The sequence below is a fragment of the Coffea arabica genome, chromosome 1c (genome assembly GCF_036785885.1).
Source record: "Coffea arabica cultivar ET-39 chromosome 1c, Coffea Arabica ET-39 HiFi, whole genome shotgun sequence".
NCBI classification, from domain to species: domain Eukaryota; kingdom Viridiplantae; phylum Streptophyta; class Magnoliopsida; order Gentianales; family Rubiaceae; genus Coffea; species Coffea arabica.
Window position 1 is genome coordinate 56,696,543 of NC_092310.1, and position 20,390 is coordinate 56,716,932.

The 20,390-nt window shown below is 37.0% G+C and overlaps 3 protein-coding genes across 3 annotated transcripts; 1 reads left to right on the forward strand and 2 right to left on the reverse strand.

The window, feature by feature from the left end:
- Window positions 1-19: 19 nt before the first annotated feature.
- LOC113732341 (AUGMIN subunit 3) lies at window positions 20-10,630 on the reverse strand. Its single transcript, XM_027258049.2, has 18 exons — window positions 10,145-10,630; window positions 9,817-9,853; window positions 9,476-9,579; window positions 8,741-8,936; window positions 7,869-7,935; window positions 6,220-6,323; window positions 5,245-5,329; window positions 5,030-5,084; window positions 4,038-4,169; window positions 3,860-3,929; window positions 3,111-3,168; window positions 2,950-3,005; window positions 2,365-2,517; window positions 2,111-2,222; window positions 1,889-2,030; window positions 1,170-1,245; window positions 709-804; window positions 20-385 (listed from the first exon to the last, which is right to left on the reverse strand). Exons 1-18 carry the CDS (start codon window positions 10,321-10,323, stop codon window positions 254-256), a joined length of 1,854 nt encoding a protein of 617 aa, XP_027113850.2. The 5' UTR covers window positions 10,324-10,630; the 3' UTR covers window positions 20-253.
- An 824-nt stretch (window positions 10,631-11,454) lies between these two features.
- Window positions 11,455-14,557, reverse strand: LOC113732352 (uncharacterized). The gene is made up of 5 exons (XM_027258070.2): window positions 14,125-14,557; window positions 13,866-14,026; window positions 13,453-13,483; window positions 12,451-12,553; window positions 11,455-12,039 (listed from the first exon to the last, which is right to left on the reverse strand). Exons 1-5 carry the CDS (start codon window positions 14,446-14,448, stop codon window positions 11,933-11,935), a joined length of 726 nt encoding a protein of 241 aa, XP_027113871.1. The 5' UTR covers window positions 14,449-14,557; the 3' UTR covers window positions 11,455-11,932.
- A 1,415-nt stretch (window positions 14,558-15,972) lies between these two features.
- LOC113732362 (uncharacterized) lies at window positions 15,973-20,259 on the forward strand. The gene is made up of 8 exons (XM_027258079.2): window positions 15,973-16,377; window positions 16,493-16,676; window positions 17,354-17,439; window positions 18,166-18,278; window positions 18,619-18,684; window positions 18,797-18,906; window positions 18,989-19,054; window positions 19,358-20,259. Exons 1-8 carry the CDS (start codon window positions 16,283-16,285, stop codon window positions 19,844-19,846), a joined length of 1,209 nt encoding a protein of 402 aa, XP_027113880.1. The 5' UTR covers window positions 15,973-16,282; the 3' UTR covers window positions 19,847-20,259.
- The last annotated feature ends 131 nt before the right edge of the window (window positions 20,260-20,390 follow it).

Here is a 20,390-nt window from a genome sequence, read left to right on the forward strand (position 1 = left end):
AAAGTTGCACAAGTCAAAATGGGGGCAGAAACGCAAAAGCACCGAGCTTATCTTTGCCATTGTCATGTATACAATGAAGCCTGTACAGCTTGTTTCTATGCCAAGAACAAAAAAGAACGCTGATAGTAGACCAAAACCCATCTTCTACTTCCCCATGAAGCGATGGACAAACTTGGACAATCAATTCTATGTATTGGCGATGATAACACAGAACCGTCTATAGGCAATTACAAACAACACTATAAACTGGAAGTTATGATGCTTGCAGAGCCCTGACTCTTGCCGTCAGCTCTCTGACTTGGCTCCTCAAACGGTCAGGGTTACAGAAGAAATCTACAAATACACGCCTCTGGAGCGCCAGCTCTTGTGAATGATGTTTTACAATCTGTACTTCCAGAAAATTGGTGATTAGAGTTTTTCCATATGTTACAAAGACATCAAGAACTCCGAGGTTAGAAAACTGAAAAGGAACGATAGCAAATAGACTTGAACCGGTGAAAATTTTCACACATTTAGCATCCATCAAGAAATCACCATCGCTTCCATACAAGGGAAGTTAAGACAGCATGTGATATTTTCTCCATGATATAACTAAACTAGAGAACTAATCTAGAAGAAACAATACCAAGAAACTTACAATCGCAGCACTAGTCAAACCATAATTCTGATGATAACGGAGAAACTGGTGTCTACAAGCTGAAGACTTACCTCCTTCTTCTTGTTATGCTCTAATGATACTTCTTCAACAGCAGCTGCAAGCTCTGCATTTGCCTTTTCCATTTCATCAAGCTCCTTCATTAATGTCTACAGAGAGATGGAAAGATAGGTGCAGATGGATTCAGTTTTTAAGATAAATCAAAACCATTTTTCAGGAGCCTCCAAACTGGAAACCGCACTATCACAAAGCTAGGTGGTAAAATTACATGAATAAATGACAAACAAGGCGCAGCCTTGACACATCTAAGAACCCACAAACAAGTAAATATGTTGAAACTGGGAAAAAATTAATTTTCTAAACCAGTAAATTCCGAGCGTTGTACTTGTTTAGATGTGAATACAGGAAGAACAACTCATTTTTAAAAGTTTCCTTGAAATGCAGTAAACCTAAGGCATCAAGTGCATCAAATGAAACCTAAAGCAGACATGTCCTATCAAGTGCACTTCTTTACCCGAGGTGTCAATATTGGTTGGGCAGTTGTAGAAGATGCAAATAATAATTGCTGCAAGCTTTGGACAAGAGTGCACCTGATACATTAAACAGGAAACCAAGAAATCAGATTTTTGTTATGCTTACAGGTCCATAAAACAACAGTATCTTATCCAAGAACTGTTGTCTAACAAACTGATGGCAGCCATATTGCATGCTCCCAATTAAACAAAATAGTCAGAGTCGACTGATAATAAATCTGGAACTTGCAAGTAGTTTGAAAACTGAATTTTTGATCAGAAAATCATTCCTCAGGTATATGGATTCCTACCTTAGATAAATCAGAGAATGTTGAGGTGAAAGGATATTACTGTTAACAACTGTCTAACCAGACCATATAGAAATGAAATATCCAGATATAGACTATATGGCAATAACAGGTCAATACTCAATTATCATTAGTATTTGCTACTGAAACATGAATTGAAAACACCACATGCTTCTCCTATTTCTCAAAGCCTTTCATCCGCTACTCATGACTGTAATAACTAGTCTACATTTTGTGCCGCCAAAAATAAAATCTTAAACACATTGATTAAAACCATGGACAAGCCAAATAGCTAAGCTAACAAACCACCTTTTTAAAGAAGCAGTTCTGCTGGAAAAGTGTGGACAACTAGAGATGTTAGCAGGATAATGCTATGGCAATGTTAGCAAATAAAGGTAATAAGGACAACATACAGCTCATTGATACACCTATTTCGGTCATCTGGGAGGGCATGCTCCAACTCAGATTGCAGGCTCATCAGATCTGATTGAAGGCTCGATATTTGCTGAACAATGCCTGGTGCCGAGACATATGTTGATAAACCAGCTTGAGCATCTAAAGATATTACAAATCCTTCGCTGTTAGCAATGACTCAAAGATGAACAATCATGATAATTTAAGTCCTGGGATATTACTTGAGTAGATACTTAAAAGGTCTCTGACACCATGCAAAAAAGTATCTCGATCATCCACAGCTCCTTGTTCTTGTACCTCTGATGAAGCTTGAATTAATGCCATACAACGACCCTAGAGTGACATATCACATACGTAAATTGCAGTGTGCAATGACAATACTATGCCATCATAAAAGGTGCAGAAAGATATTAAGTTTCATATTTCCTTGAGATCATGAGTTTGAGAATGCCTTGCAAAGTAAGTGATTCCATACCACTCGTCCTTTGGCTGCAGAAAGGTATCCCTGCAGTTCTGACTCAACAACTTTGAGTAATGAATATGCACCAAGCATGGTCTTCTTCTCCAGTTGACACGCTACTTTTAGGAACTGATGTCTTGCTAGCTGATTGACTAAATAATTTATGAACTACAGTGCAGAAAAGGACAAATAATAAGATTTCAGGGAATGATATTTAGAAATTTAAGAAAAAATAACTTCCAACACCCTGAGCTGATTAAGGGAGACAAATATTAACTATCAAGAAGCACCGTGATTCCTACCCTATGACTGATTTTGGCAAATAGAAATTTCATGCATCGACAACAATGCAAATCAGATATGATAATGGCATATATTAATCACTTCTGCATCTGGGGGTGACTCTGTAAGTTTGTTTAGCCTCCAAATATGGCATCTTTAACTGAGTATATGACTGAAATGTATGCAACATGCATTTACAAAGGGAAAATTAAAAAACTAGATGCATGAACACCTAATCCATTGTTGCTGCTATTCAAAATCTAGAAAAGCAAAAAATCTAAGTGATACGACTGTGGGCATCATATCCCAATAACATACCGTTTTTTGTCGATTTATGTAGAATTCTTGGCGCATGACCTTTAAATCATAATCACCTGCATATTGAAGTAGTGCAATAACTAACAACTACAATGAGAAAGGACACATTCAAATGAACAACCAAACTTCCCAAACTAGAAGCAAAAAAAGATGCTGAATACCTTGCAATATATAAGTGTCTTGAAGCTGAGCTAACTCCCAACAAAGATCAGGTACAGTCTGGAAACAGTCTTCCAGTAAGATATACATAAAATCAAGCAATGCAGAGGAGGCCAAAAAATAAAAGTTAAGTAAAAAGTACAAAAAACCATAGAATTAGGCATTGTGCAAGAATTTGCACAAACATTTAGCCTCCTTCAAAGAGAAAAGAACAGTTGATCAATGAAAGGCAGTAAGCTGGTGTTACAGTGACAAAGTTAGATTTTCATTTGTCCATGCCATAAAGCGTTCTTCCAGAACTCAATGGAAGAACTATAATGTTTGGAAGTCATTCAATTATCTTCTAGCAAAAGGCTTCTAGAATAACTATTTCTATCGGTTCAGTTTTACTGTATCTTCAGTCCACTCTAAGGTTAGAACATCCCATTCTAACCATGTAGCCAAAATCAAGTAGAGTAGCCAACCATCTATTCTCCCTGTGTTTGCGAAGCAGTAACAAAAAATTTAGAGAGGACACAGCTACCTTCAGATTAAATCCATAATAAACCAAAAGGTATTGCCGCTTCAACTGGAATTTATTTTTAATTTCACTCCCACAGAGTGAGGTAATTAAAGTTGCAAAGGCCAAGGACTATGTATGTGTCTCATTTAAGAAGAAGATAATGTGCAATTTTATTTTGTGCCTTAGTTATCATTTATATGGCAAAAGTAGACTATCGAAAAAAAAGCATCCGCAGCCTCAGATACAAACCTCAGATGACAATTTCTCCTCTTTCCGGTACAGAGTTGAAAGTTCTCCTACCAATTCAGCATGCTTTCTCCTATTTAGTGTATAGCAAATGTTCAAAGAGCCACCATAGAAATTTAAAATTTGGTAAAGCAGAACATAATTCACACAGACAACACAATGCAAATATAAACTACGTTACCTCAGGGAATGAAGATCAAGATGAATGTGAGCTTCGTCTGATGTAACTTGCCCTTTAAGTGCCATGAGAATGGCTTGTTGTTTTGCATACTCAACCTGAGCTTCTACCCATTGCCTTTCACTTGTTCCAAAACTGCATAAATTTCAATAGGATGAGCTCAATTACAATCAAAAGTAAAAGTCCTACCACCTGAAATCCCACGTTGTTTAAACTTAATACCACAAAGCACCACCCAAACAAAAAAATCCAAAGTCAAATAGTTGATAAACTACCAGCAAGTTCAACCAGCCCATGGAGAGGAGGGGGGGGGGGCACTAAAGTTTGGGCACACAAACCTTTTTTTTTTTTGGGACAAGCTCACTACTTTTTGCAAATTTATACAATAGGTGATATCAGATACATGTAGAAAGTTAGTTACAAGATTGGAGAATAAGGTGCAAACTCAAGGGATAGAGTGTTGCATCTAAAAATAGAAAAAAGAAAGATCAAAGAGTACTGCTACGTTTATGTAAATTCTGGCCATTGCTAAGTAGGGAGGGAAAATTCCTTCCAGACCACCATTTGTTAGACAGTTCAGTAACAATATTTTATTTTTCTATAGAAGATACTAAAATGCTGAAGAGAGGTCTTGGAATTTGGGATACAAAGACAATAGCAACAACCTTATTACCTTTTCAGAACCAATCAACATCCTTCAAGAGACACAAGATGGATAGAGATAGTAATAGCAGAAACTAAAATCTTAGCTTTACAATATTTGATTCCAAAACCGAGGTTCATAGGCAGTGACAGATGGGCAGATAACTCAAATGGGCTAAACATTTTGTTATATTGCCCATATCATATTACAGTAGCCATGGCATGAAATAAGAGAAGTAAACAGAGGATATAGCAGCAACCAATAACTGAAAGTAGCAATACGTCTAACTAAACATGCAAGCATTCTTAAAAAGGGACCAAAAAATCATACTCATACAAGTAAAAGGACTTACATGGAGCGCAAGCGTTGCAACTCAGAAACACGCTGATGATGTGATTTTTCTAAATCTGCAATGCACAGTTATTAAAAAAAATGTATCCCAACAATTTTAATGAAGCTTTTTGAAACATGTCTCATTCACATAAGCACGAAATTAGCCAATTAAGTCATTATTGCAAAGAAAGGATATCAATATTTTGAGAGAGAGAGAGAGAGAGAGTGCAATACCTCGTACTAAGACATTTGAGATTTCATCCAAACTCACCCATGAACATTTAGACTTGCCTTCCTCCGACACTAACCTGTATGGACCCTAAGCAAGGAAAACCAGATGAGCCAATAACCTTTCATCGCCTATGAAAGTCGATAACAAGATACAGTCAAGTTGTACTTTGCAATTAAGCATTATCCTAAGAATCCTTTATTAACTTCACATCCCTGTATCAAAATCGCCCCCTCTCCTCCAAAGAGATGCAACGAGTTTGTTGCTGAAGAAACTGGAGACAATAGAAACAACCACTTGCTCATGTGTTATTAAAATGTATATTGCTGACATTCACTCTTAGTAATGCTGACATGATTTATGTGCTGGTAATACCATTGTAGAAACAGAAGAAATTCTAAAACAACCCACCCCCCCCCCCCAAAAAAAAAAACCAAAATAAAAATTATGTGACAGGTGTAAAGAAATTTTTTTCTAGGTTATGTCCCAAAAGAAGGAAATAACTGATTCTTTGTAATTGAAGAGTATTTGAAAAAATTTTCCTGTACTAATCTTTTCTGATGTGATGCATGTGAGATAAAAGGTAGTTGGAAAACATGTTCTGAGAATAATAAGAAATTTTTTTGTAAATAACAATATCCAAAACAAACCCACACTACCATTCAGAAACCAATATCAAGATCTCTTCCAGAAAACAAAAATTTTGGCAAACAAACGTCAAAGACACCAGAAAGCACCAGTAATCACATGCTCAAGCACAATTACCACCTTCAAGGCTAGCCATATGTCATAGCTGTACTAATCCAGTCTAAAAGTAATGTGCTAAACAGCCAAATAAGGAGATCCAGTATGACATCTCTGACCTCTATTGCAGGTAATTGTTGGAAAAGTCATAGTCACGCATTAAGGTAATCAAAGGCTTTTATGTAGATTACTTTTATGTAGTGAAATGAGAAGCAGTTGTCTACAGAAAATAATACCGTATCCAGTTGCTTTGAAAACCACTGGTTTAGCTCCTTCATACAAGAAGAATCCACAAGCAAATACTGATGAAAGTCAGAGTAAGCTAAGTAGATACCATCCTCTGCATGCAAATAAGGTAAAACCTCATAAATGCTGGCAACTGCATATAATTAGTGCTGCATAATCAAATAATTCTAATATAACTCCTGAATTTATGCCTACTTCATAAGCTTAAGCATGCCTACATTTCAATTTTGTGAGATTTCTGAACCACAAGTACTTGTTTCATTATAAAAAGAGTAACTACGAAGTCAAAGGCAGTGGTAGAGAGACTAGTGACCACGCCTTCTTAAGGCATTCATGAAACCAGTCAGGAAATGTAACAAAAAAAAAGATTATTCTACTCATTGTACAACAAATCTGTCCAATCAAATAAAAAACAATAATAGTTAAAGAGGTCAAGCATAATTCATACTTCAAGGGTAATTCACATAAATGAAAGTGATCCATTTTCTAATGGGCAAAAACTTGGGTGAACCCGGTCTACAGATCCACCAGTAGACTGAGTGACTTAGAATTTGCCACGTCATCATTAGATCTCCTCCTTCAAAGCACACACCCTGCACACAGTCACATTCAGTTGTCCATGGAAGTCGGCAATGGACTTCCCACCCACCATCCTCAAAATTCATCACAATCTTTCTGCCTATTACCACCTTCCAAAACAAATATATACCCTAGATCAAAAACCATGCCAAAAACAAATAAATTTGGATTCTTTACACCAATTTCAGTAGCTTCATGGATCTTATGTTCTTCAATTAATTGAAACTCTTGAAAATTTCCTCCTCTCTATTTCTTGACCATCTCTCCAGAAGCTCAGCAATTCCTTTTCAGAATCCCTTTTCTTCACAACTGGGCCTTCAACAAAAGATGAGTATTTTTGGTTTATAAACACTTCTTTTTTCAAAAATTTAAAAGTTTTCCTCCTTGAATCTCCAGCGCACTGTTTAATACTTCTCCATCTTTTGTTTGTCGAATCTTCCCGTTTTCTTACCGCTGTCCTCCTGTTCCTCCATATTCTTCTCCTAAGTCTTGCAAAATCTAACAAGATATTACAAGCTGAATATAAGCAAAAATTAAAAGGAAAAGAAAAATAAAGATTGTGTTTGCGGATCCCTAAAATGGGTGAGCTTGATTGAACAAAGCTGGAAGAACCGCTAACTTGGAAAATTGTTGCAACTGTATTTTTCTTTATGGTGGTGAGTGTTTCAAAATGACCAAAAAAAGGAAAAAAAAAAGAAGAAATAAGAGGAAGCATGCTAGAACAGATGCCAGAGCGGAAGCCGAGGAGTTCCTGAATCTTGTGCAGTTGTGCTTTAGGATTTCTGAAATTTTTAATTGTTATGAGAATGTGGCAGATTTTCCACCACATGGTCTACAGGTGGGCCCATAGACGAGGTTCACCCAAGTTTTTGCCTTTCTAATGAAGGTGCATACCCAAGTAGTCAGAAGTCAAGTGCAAGAAAAGGATCTTCATTTAAAGACACATTTTGTGGTAACTAAAAATTATCGATTCAAGTTTCTTTTATAGCTTCAAGAATGTCAATGAAATTCATGAGAAACAAGTTTCATGTGAAAAACAAATAAATGAAAGCAATCGTACCATCTCCTGAATGATAATGAGCCAATTCTTGAGCTGTTGAGGCCATCTTCCCGAGAACAGCATTCATCTAAAACGGAGTTGAGATAATTTCAAACTTAGGAAAAATGTATAGAATCAAACAACAAATTTTATCAGAAAAGACATGCATAAAACTTGAATGCAATCATGAAAATTGCATATGCATGTTTAAATGCCAGAAGAAAGTTCCATGCTAGACTGCTATCATAAACTAGTTTAAGCAGGATTGCAAATCAAACAAAGTGGAAAAAACTAGAACTCGTAGCAAGTCATGCATGTGTGAATATTGCAGTTGCAAAAAGTCATTAAAGAAAATATACTTTGTAAGCCACTAAAACAGCGCTGTTCCACAGTGCAGCTGGCTGCTGACTTACTTCTCTGAGACTTTCATAGTTAACTCTAAACTCCAAATCCAGCTTAAACTCCAGCAATAATCAGAACCTCCAACATAGACTGAAGAAACAGAAGGACAAAGACAGTACTACAGCCTATTCTAAAGGTAAATTTATATTTTGAAATTTTGTTTAACACCAAAACGTCAGCAAATATTATTAGCAAGTAAAACCTAATATAAACAGGACTCCAAGATGTTGGCGAAGTTAGCTTCAAGGTCCACAATCACAACTCTAAATCTCTACAATCCTGTCGTACTCTCTTTTTCTAGTATTGCCTTGAAACCACATGATGCATCTTGTCCCCACTGGATGCATTGATAACATGTCAAAAACCAGCAAACAGGTATCCACACCAAAGTTCCGGACCAGTAAAGACGTTAAATAACAGTTCTCAAGAAGATATCACATAACAACATGAGCCTATGGTGAACTAACAGGCAACCATACAATTTTGCTCACCTCTAAATTCCTAGCTGAAAGACTATCCTCTAGAGATGTCAGTTGTCCATTGACAACAGATGTTGCTGCAACTCGTGCCCTTCTTCCTTGACTTAATGCTGATGCCTGCCCAGACAGCATATCGTATTGAGACTGAAGGCGTCTGAGCTGTTTTTGCAACTCCAAAGCTTCAGTCTTCAGTGATGCAGTAGCGTCCCTGAAGGTGCAATGAACCATCAGGAAAGACGGAATGCAGCAGAAAAAATTACTACTTTCTCTCGAGAGCTATAACTTCAGTGATTCTGCAATTGTTCATGAAACCTTGAGGTGCATTTCAGCGTGTTTAAGCAAATAGAGCCAAATCACTGTTTTCACGTGACTTAACATTGTTCTCAAGAGTAATCTCCAAGCTTAATTCAACCAATAAGTTTCATATCTTGTAACTCGAAACTTTGTCCTTACAAAATTAAAAGATGTGCAACAGTAGGACAACTATAAACTAATATAATATGAAAGGACAAAATTAAAAATGTGCAACAGTAGGAAGATGTGCAACAGTAGGACAACTATAAACTAATATAGTATGAAAGGTCCAATTAAACCAATGAAGAAAATGTAATCACTTTGCACATCCTAAACTCCATCCTTCGAAGCACCTTCAAACCTCTTCCAGCTAAAGTAGTAGGATATTGACTTCAGCATAGTAGGTTCACTATATGAAGAAGGATAACACCACTCTGCAGCCAAACTTGTTACCTTATTTCCTTGAGTCCTTCCTCTGTTCCAAAGACTGCTTCCTGATTGTCTCTCCTAGTTGAAAAGGCTGAAATGCTATCATAAGCAAAATCTAGGTCCTCCCCCTATAAATTCAAGTCATCAAAAGCGTGATTGCAGATATGAGAATAGTAAATAACCAAGGCTAAATCAACATCGCACCATCCAAATCGACACCTTTGATGCATAAATCATTTGTAACACGAACATTAACGTTATATAAGGTGTGGATTCAGAGTTGAGGGATGCGGATTAAGACTTTCTCGTAATTAAATAGTTATGAAATGCCAATGGAGAGGAAGATGAGGGCGGTGGTTCTTTACCTCCAAAAGCTTTCCTTCTTGTACGAACTGTTCATACCTGAATGACAGGGAGACAATGTAAGTCGGGAGGCAATTATTGCTTCGGTAAGAATAGAACATCAACTACAAAATCAACAAAACATTCCCCACAAAATTTATGTTTCATGCTATACCGCGAATTCAAAGATTAGACCTTTTTCCAGTTAGAAATGAGCCAAATAAAAAATCTGACCCAGCAAGAAACCCAGTAATTAAAAAGCATTTCAGCTCAAAAGAAGAAGATATCAGTATCATTTAAGAAAAAAACAGCAAAATAAGAGACAACGGGAAGAAATAATGGAAACGCTACTGGGAAACTTCAGAGGGGGAGAGGACGTTGGAGGGGCGAAGGCTAGAGCAGAGCCAATCGAGAATGGGTCGGACGTCGTCGTATTGGAAAGGCCATTCGAAGCTGTCAGGGTCCAATAACTCGTGCCCTTGGTAACCCAACTCCCCCAACAATGCGCACAATCGGGCCCCACTACCCATCTTCTGCTGTCAATTCGCCGATCTTCAGATCTGCCAGCAAGTTACAGTTCCAAGCTGCCCATTTCAGTTGGGTAGGTGGCACTGGTGGTGGTCTTCCGTCGTTCTTCTGTTCTTTGATGAGATTTGGAAGAATGTATATACAGTCCAGAGGAGTAAAGCAGAGAAAGAGAGCGAGCACAAACTTTTGGCGCCGGCCTGACCTGATCTTGGAGATTTCTAGGATAGACGATTAAATTTGAATTCATTAGGGGGAATTTTCTCTTTTTAAAATTTCCCTATGCTCAAAAAGGTCAAGGGGAAAAGAAGGCCCGATGTAGCAAGTTTTATGTTCTTTTATACAGTATTTTTTTTCCCTTTTTTTTCTTGTTGCTACAGTCTAAAAACACTAGTATGTATGGATACGAGATTATTTTGAAAAAAATTGTTTATAATAATATTATGATTCTTTTTTATGACGTGATATACATAGAATAAGAAAAGTAATTAAAAATTATATTTATAATGTAAATGGGTTAATATTTGGAAATTTAAGTTCGTTGTCAAGTAGTATTAAAAAGTTCAAATTTTTCTATTACCCTTATCTATATTTTGGTAGAAAAATATACCCATGGAGTCAACGAATTTATTTCACAGCCATGGCTTACCACTGAATGGTTAATAAAGCATCGCTTAAAAGAAGAAAGATGGAGTAGAAAAGTAGCTTCATGTTGCAAAGTTTCTTTAGTAACACCAAAGGATTTCTTGAGACAAGTCCCAACGCCCAATTTTTTTTTTATTAAACTTTTGAAGTTAGTTAATTAAATCTAATCTCAAATTTAATCCCAAAAACCGACAACTCTTGAGGTAAACTTGAAGACTTAACTACCCAACCCCCAAACCCCTTAGAATCGATATGGGACTACGGGAAAGCTAGTAGGAAAGCCGGCCAAGAAAGCACCAGCTCTTATGGCTCTGGCCTTTTCCATCTCTTTGTTTGAGAACAAATGCTGGCAGTCCTGAGTTCTCTAAAATAATGAACTACCAAGTAGATTAGTAAATATGAGGCAGTACTCCAACGTCCTGAACTAATGTGGAGACACTTCAGAGAAGCTTTACATGGCCAGTGGTTTGGCTTCTGCAAAATAATCCGTATATCCAAAAGACAATTAGCAACATATTTGTATCACCCGAATGCAATCCTGGTCAAAGTACAGCACCACCCCTTTTACTATTGTAACTTTCAACACACAGTCTCAATCAGACTGAGACGCCCCTACAAGTCCCTGCTTTCCTGCCAACAGATTAGAACTTTTCTATTTACAAGCAACTGCAAAGAAAAGTGCCTACGATTAAGCCAAAACTACTAGTACAATTTTTTTTGGCTGCAAAGAGAAAGGGCTTGCAAAGAAATAGAAACTAAGAAAAAAGGAAAAAAATTATAAGCTTGAGATCCGAGACATTCAAAGTTGCAGTCAGTACACCTTCATCCCGCCATTTTGCATTCCCACTTCAGCCTGGGCATAGATGATCTACCATCAGAAGAGAATTTCTGGATGCAGTTCTATGCAAAGATGGATCGCCTCCAAAAAAATGCTTAAAAAAGCATTGCATGTCATGAATCATCCTCTAGTCACTCGCTATCACTCTCGGATATGTATCTCTCAGCATTAAATGGCTGATTCCTGGAGGCAAAATCATCTGTGCTGAAATCATTTCCTCCACTCATGGGTGCAAAGGCTGCAATTTGAACACAGGCAGTCAGCATGCAGCAATATAATAGCACGCAAATCCAATCAACAAATCAGAGGCGATACTACAGAAAAAAACCCATATGGTCATTTTTCCACTTCCAGTAAGTTACGTTTTAGGTGATTGAAAAACAGCCAAAAGCAGCAAGCAGGCATTACCCAAAACTTGACTGTTTTAACAAGAAGACTTGACAAACTTAATGACTGTTTTAACAAGAAGACTTGACAAACTTAAGCATCAAGATCATCTGACAGAGGAAGGGATTCAGGCTCATGCTTCTTGCAGTTAAGTGACAACAACATTGCTAGTTATTTTACAGTTGTAACATATTATGAACTTTTCAGCAAAATCATAGTATAAGAACACATCAAGTAGGTCAAAAATGAATAAATAACTAACCTTTCTCCCTCATTCTTCTCTCTCGATCATATTCAAACTTATCACGAATTTGTCTAACCTTTTGCCAAGTATTTGCTTCCCTACTTCTCCCCATTCCTTGGTCCTGCATACTCAGAGAAGTGAATCTATAGAAAAACTACATGGATGATTGGATAAGCATGGTTTTAACTATTAATAAAAACACCTTAAAGCTACAATAAATCCCGAGGCAGATAGCAGTAGTAATATTTTGCAATCCCCATCCATTCATGATTTTTGGAACAAAGAAAAGAGTGGAAAGATCAGTAAGTGGTTCGTCCAGCTCAATGTTAAACCAACCAACTTCCATATTTTCACAAGTAAGTACTAACAAAATTTGCCCAACTCTTACCATGATAAGCATCCATGTGCTCAAATAATTGCACTTTTTCTAGTGAATGTTAATCTCACAATGTCCTTTGAGGAAAACATATATTCACTAGGGACAAGTAAAACTTGAAGAGCCAACACATAATGGAACAACATATCCTAGCACATATTTTAGGCATGGACTCTGCGTTTAACCAATATTATTAGCAACTAACTATTATAACAAGAGTGAATATGTATCAACTATCACCTTTTGGAGAAAAAGTCAACAGAAAAAATATTTCAAGCATCATGAAATGAATGTCATGGAGAGGAAACTGACATAGATGGCTAGAGACCAAAGAAAGTAAAAAATATCTCTGACCAGCTTGAGAAAAGGGTAGAGAAAACCATTCTTTCTGTCTTCGAAATTGACATAGCTTAAGTGAAAAATGTGCATCCATTCTTTCAGTCGAACTAGATTAAGGAAGTCCAACAAGCAAAATGTGGAACATCAAGAATTTTTAATTCTCAGCCTATTGTCTTAAACCAGCATCAAATTCAAATCCAGTGTCTCAGAACATGGGAAATGAGCAGCATAATATTTAACAGCAACAGAAAACTGCAACTGCAATTTCTAGATACGCAAGCTATAAAAAGCAACAGTCTTTGTACCTTGAATTGCTCAGCCCGGTTTTGCCTTCTTCTGCAACAAGAAGAAAAGAGCCATAATCACTTTTTGTGAAGATAAAATAACAAAGAAGAATTATAATCTTTACGAATTCAAAGAACAGCTTACCCAAACAAAAAAAATTTAAAAAAAAATAATAAGAGGACTGTAGCAGCTGGACACGAAAAGTACTCGTAACATTTCTGAATAAGTGAAAATTGCGTAAGACTTAACTTGAGAAATGATGAAATGACTAAATGTCATCAGTAGAATCTACCAATTCACCAACATAAGCGTATAAAACCAAGTGAATTATTATCATGCGAACAACATAGGGCAGTCGGTAGATGCAATACGAAGATTTATACCAAGACAACTGATCCCAAAAGAAGAAATGGAGAAAGGATGAAGGAACAACCTATACGGGTTGAAATCTTCATCATCACCCTCAGCTGAATCGTAGCCGGCATGATCTTGAGCAATTTTCTTGGAGTAACCCTCATCCCAATACAGCCTCTCCCAATTCTCCCTCAGCTCATTGTACAACTCCATATATCTTTTACACCATGGCTCATGCTCCTATCAATTACATCCAATGCAGCAACAGACTTCACTACTAAATAAGCAAAATCATCAGAAAAAACAAAGAAAAGAAAACCAGATAAAGAGAACTGTACAGATTCTTTAAGAACAAGCCGAGTGCGGCGCATGAACTGTTCCCGAAGCTGCTTTCTGCGCTTGTTTGGAATATTTTCTCTGGGAATCACGAAGCGTTCTCTGGGCGGAACGTTTTCCCCAATCTCGTGCATCTCGCCGTCGACTACCCACCATTCTGATTTGTCTTCGTCTGCTTTCTTAAGCAAATTCGATGGGGCAAACTTCTGCCGCCTCCTGTTATGGGCAGACGATGAACCGGAGTCAGTTCGGGCCAACCGAAGGTGAACTAATTGCGGCCATGGTCTGAGGGCGGAGCTCCGAATACGCCCGGCGAACGAGAGCATCGAGGATTAATGAACCAAGATTCAAGCTTTAGTACTTCTTTTATTTCCTCCTACTCTCTGTAAGGCTTTCAAAACTCAGGCCCCTCAGACGTTAGGATTTTTACCTCCTACCCTTACAAATTAACTACGACATATTTTCACCCTTGTAATTTTGCACATTACTCGCGCCACCCCATAACAACCCCCCCCCCCCCCCCCACCCCCACAAAAAAAAAATCCCAACAAACCTTTGGTGAAATATATATGGTGCTTTGATGAAATTCATTTTAGTACCAAATAGTGCTAAGTGCACACTCATGTATGTGTGTGCAATTAGAAAATTTATACGATTTTTTTTGATTAAATTGATAGTTATCTTAATTGTTGTGCCTCTTAATAGTTAGTTATGTTGGCAATATGTTGTTGGATAGTTATGGTAAAGATTATGTTGGTTATGTATAATTGTATAGTATAGAAAAAATTTAATTTTTGTCAAAAGTGACGAAAGGATAATTACACCAACCTCTTCCTCCCACTTCATATATAGTATAGATTATAGTCAATTCAATATAGATTGCACTTAAAAAATGATAAAACAACAAAATCTACCTTATATTTTCATTTTGAAAAAAAAAAATGAAAAGGAACCTCAATTTGATTAAAACATCATAGATATAATTTGGTATAATGCCATCGAATCAAAAGATTTTGGTGGACTTGGATTTCAAGTTCTCAATTCAAATCCCCTAAATAGTTTGATTAACTCCAAAGATCAACCTCTCAGGCTTCAGTTTCTAACAATTCATTTGGGGGTTTAGATTTGATAAGAAAAGAACAGAAAAGGGCTGGATTTACGTTGTTGCTCTGCCTTCAAAAGGTTTCCGTCCATTTACAATGGACGGAAAGCCGGAGAAAGATTTGCGTGAATTTTTTAAAAACCAACTCTATTTAGAATGACTTTGAAACTAAACGGTTTGTTGGGATTGTAAGTTATTTGGAATATTTTTACTGTAACATTTTTTGTGATGTGATGTATGTGAGATAAAAATGTAATCGAAAAAATAAAAAGGTGTATTGAAAATTATAATAATGATGTAATCAAATAAAATTAGAGAAATAATACTCAATCCAAACAAATTAAAAATTTTAATGACATTATTATATCCAAAATTGTCCTATTTATTTCATAAACTATTAAACAACATAAAGTATATTCTCTTCTTTTTTTTGCCATTTCTTTTCTCTCAACATCTAAGATTTTTCTTCATCTTCATCTTTTTTCCTATCCTCAACTCCCCAACTAGCCATAAGAGGTCATTTAAATTGCTACCTTCTATAGTTTTTATACAAAAATGCGATGTATCGGTCTAATATATATGAAGTGATAAAGCAACTAGGAAATGAATTTACCAAAAACAAAAAACAAATTCGGCAAAAAAATGTTGAGTTGGAATGATTTTTATTCCTCGTTGGGTCAGGGTGGGTTCAAGCACTGTAAAAAGTAAAAAGCGAACCAATAGATTTGCTAAATAAGATGATTCCTGCTCCGAATCTCAAGAGAAGAGTGAAAAATTTCTCAAGAAAATATGAAGAAACCAAAGCGGTTGATTTGCAGTTCCACGGCCGGGTACGACTTACGAGCAACTAGGAGCAGAAGGCAAAAACTTGGGTGAACCCGGTCTACAGACCCACCGGCAAAATGCCCAACCGGAACCCACTTCCTTCCCGCCCTTATTAAACAAAGAGGAAAAGAAAAGTCAACAAAACACGAGAAATTTCCTGCTATCAGTCTCAGAAGTCCGATAGCTTGCAGAGCACAAAGACCAAAAAAAGAAAGAGAGAAAGGAGAGGAGCTATGTGTGGAAGGGCTCGCTGTACTCTGAGGCCTGATGATATTCCTAGAGCTTGTCACCTCAACGCCCGTCCGATTCGTCATGTAGACATGAATAGGTAAACCCACTACTTTTTTTTTTTTTTTAAACAAATACTTTTTGTTGTTCATTAGTTTTTAAGTGAACTCTAGAACTCTTTGCTGGCTACATGGGTTTGTTTGTGAAATTTTTAGGTATCGGCCGGCGTATAATGCCTCGCCTGGTTTTAATTTGCCGGTCGTCAGGAGAGAAGATGGCCAGGGCGGAGATGGGGTTGGTCAGGCCCAACTGGAGCAAGGAGCTGTAGTTCAGTGTATGAAATGGGGGCTCATTCCTAGCTTTACCAAGAAAACCGAAAAGCCTGATCACTTCAAGATGGTAATCAATGTCATCCATCCTAGAGTAATAGTGTGTATTCTTATTTCTGATTTTTTTTTTTTTGGGGCAAAAGAGTTGTTCTTGTATTAGCAGTTTATCTGAGATAAAAAAAAAATTTCTACAATATCTGCTGACTGTAGATTGTAGACCACTGCTACGGGGACTTTTCTTTTTGGGGGGGGGGGGATTTTGAACAGTGTCTTGGACGTTAGGAGCCGTTCATTTGTGAAGATTGTTTTCCGCATTTTGCAATTTGCTTGCTCTCAATTAAGTTAGGTCATTCCACAAATTGTCTGAGAGTCTTCTCTTGCTGATGATTGTTCGTGTTTGAGGTTTTAAGGTATTAGATCTTTGAAGGCATATGTTATTTTTGAAGCTTTGCATCTTTATAGTTTCTTCTTGGAAGAGCTCACGTGGATACCTGAGTAAATGAGATTGATTCTGGTCGGACCGTATATTCTCGAATTAGTTGAGTACTTATGTTTCTGGTTTGTTTCTGCATGGATAATTTTACCCTTATAAAACTGTCTTTAAGACGGCCCCGAGAAAGTTTAAGCAGGGGGGTGGGAAAAGATACTTTGGATTGCAATGCGAATATCTAGCTTTAGATGGCTGCTATGCTTCTTATCTTTGCTAAATTAGACTTTAAGCATTGAGGATGGTGTTGCTTGTTGCAGTTTAATGCTCGGAGTGAGTCAATAAGAGAGAAGGCTTCTTTTCGCCGTCTTCTTCCTAACAATAGGTGCTTGGTTGCTGTTGAAGGGTATGTAGTTGATATTAACATGAGTGTAGGGCCTCCCTGCTCGTATAGCTTTTGGTTTTTTTTGTTTTGGCATACTATGTTGTACCAAATTTGAAATCTGGCCAAGTTTATCCTCACTATCCTGTCAATTTTAGTGCTGTCAGGAATGTGGTTGATCTGTTGTAGATATTGCTTTTGTTCTCTTTTATAGTTCCATTTTATGCTCGTTATGTTGTTCTAGCCAATTAATGATTTGAATTTGAAAATGATAAGCCATAGATAAACATGCCTATATTTTGGTACATTGAAAAATTTTATGCAATTGGTAAACCGTGTCTGGTTGGCAAAGAACTTTCACACACCTTTATTCTTCATTTGATATGTTACCTTTGCAATTTAATTAGTCATCTTTCTAAATTTTAATTCCCAAATTGCTATTATTGCTATATAGTTTTATTTCTTTCTTTACTTTACAAAATGGAGTTTTATCGAACTTCTCAATTTGTTTAACCATTTCTCATGTCATACTACCAAAAGCAAAAAGTGACATGGTTTTGCTATTGAAAATTTTGTTCATTAGGAACATTAAGAATCTTCTAAGTTGCATTTACGAGATTCAATGGACCATCTCGATCTGTCTTTTTTAATTGTGATATAGGCTGCTGAAAGGGGATACTTGTCTGTTTTAAGTTGATGTTGTACTTTACGTGATGGTAGCTATAACCAAGCACTGGTTATTGTGCTCAGATTCTATGAGTGGAAAAAAGATGGTTCAAAGAAGCAACCTTACTACATATATTTCATGGATGGGAGGCCCCTAGTTTTTGCTGCTCTTTTTGATTCTTGGAAAAATTCAGAAGGTAAACTTGAAGTGATGGACATCCTGATATCTCTCTCAACTTATAGTGACACATGCAAGTTTCTGCAAGCATCATCCTTGTTATTGCCAACATTCCATTTATATTTGGATCATGTCCAAAAAATTGGACTCCTTATGTTGAGGATTACTGTCTTTTGTCTACAGGACCTGTTGATATTCATATAGTAGCTCAAGATGCGTTTGTTCTTCTCTTCATTTTCCCCTCTTTTGAAGCTTATGTTGGAACATGGTCTAAAATAGCAACAAGTCCATTTTTACTCTTTAGTCTTTATACTCTCTTTACTTTCTGCAAGATTGGTTCCTAATGCTTCCACATGCAGGTGAGGTCTTTTATACGTTCACAATAGTTACAACTTCATCATCATCCACTTTGGAATGGCTGCATGGTAAGATATACAAATGCTTTGTTCTTTTCTTGTAGCCTCTCCAGTAAGTTAATATATTTTTCTTTGTCTGATATTGGAGTTATTTATGCATAACTGGTTCTTTACATTGTAGACAGGATGCCTGTGATTCTGAGAAACAAGGAAGCAACAGAAATGTGGTTAAATGGTCGTTCATCATCTGATTTTGATACAATACTGAAACCGTATGGAGAATCAGATCTGGTGAGAATATCAATGAAATAGAAGAACGGTATTTTCTTTTTCATTTATGCTGCATGAATCTAAAATTGTACGAATTTTGTAGGTATGGCATCCCGTAACAACTGCTATGGGTAAACTTTCTTTTGATGGCCCAGAATGCATTAGTGAGGTACCGGTCATCTAATTTTCTACTAAGATTTAATATAGCATGGTCAGCTGCTCCTCTGTCTTTTTCACTTGCAAGAGCACAATTGACTGACTGGAGAGTATTGAATGCAAGTCCATACTAATTTTATTTCTTATTTTATCTATGCGATTTTATGGTTTTCAACGATAACTTTATTCTACTAAAAAAGCATTCGCTCGTTAACAGTAGTCACTTTGCATATTATGTGTGTCAGATGCTGCCACTTTTATGCCGTGGGTTCTGATTTGTGTTGAACGTTAATGCGTTATCTTGGTTGCACTGCAGATACAACTGAAGAGAGATGAGAGCAAAACCATCTCACAGTTTTTCTCCAAGAAAGGAGCAAACAGTCAAGCAGACTCAAAAACTGAAAACAGAACAATAAAGGGAGAGCCAATGGGCTTGCAGGAGGAATCTGAAGCTGATGATTTAACCAACCATCAACATGTCACCAAATCAGCTGAGAATGACATTAAACCCGATTTTTCCAATCTTTATCGTGCTGAGGCTCTACATATTCCAGTAAAGCGAGAATACGAAGTATGTTCAAGTGATACAAAACACACTGATGATGAAAGTGAGAAGCTACATGAAAGTCCAGTAACAAAAAAGGTTAGGGGTGCAAGTGAAGAAACAATGGTGAAACTTGAGGAACAAACTCAGAAAACATCTCCTACCAAAACTCATAAGCCAGGTGCGAGTTCAGTGAGAAAGAAAGCTTCTAGCTCCGGTGACAAACAACCAACATTATTTTCTTACTTTGGGAAGTGCTAGAAGGATGTGGATACCCCCCTACTTTGGCTATAGCTCAACTGGTCATTGCTGAAAACTGTGGATAAATTTTTGCTTAACCTATCAAAGGAACCAGGCAAGATGCAGTGCAATTTTGGAGCCGTTTTGATTCTAGTTTTCCGGATCAGGCGCGTCTATTTCTGGCTATGGGCTATAGCCCTTTGTACTGTAGTCTCACGGTGAGGGTTTCATGGAACTCGTGTCGTTTTGAAGCTGTAAAATGAAGAATGTAGTACAAAATTCATTAGGAGTTTGTAGCTTACAAGGAAGGTAGTCCTGTTAACATATAATTTCCCATACTTTGCAGCTGTGCATCTGTCAACTTGTAAAGGCCATTTAAGCAAGTAATGGAGATTCAAACTATCTTCCCTTAGAAGATTAGTGGCGGGGCAAAATTAGTTGTTGATCAATGCCATTTTCACCATTACGATCCCATTTCCCTTGTAAAATGTTCAATTGCGGAACCAATATAGCGATGGTAGAAGTTCTTTGAGCTTTGCTTCCACTTAAAAAAGAAAAAAAAGAA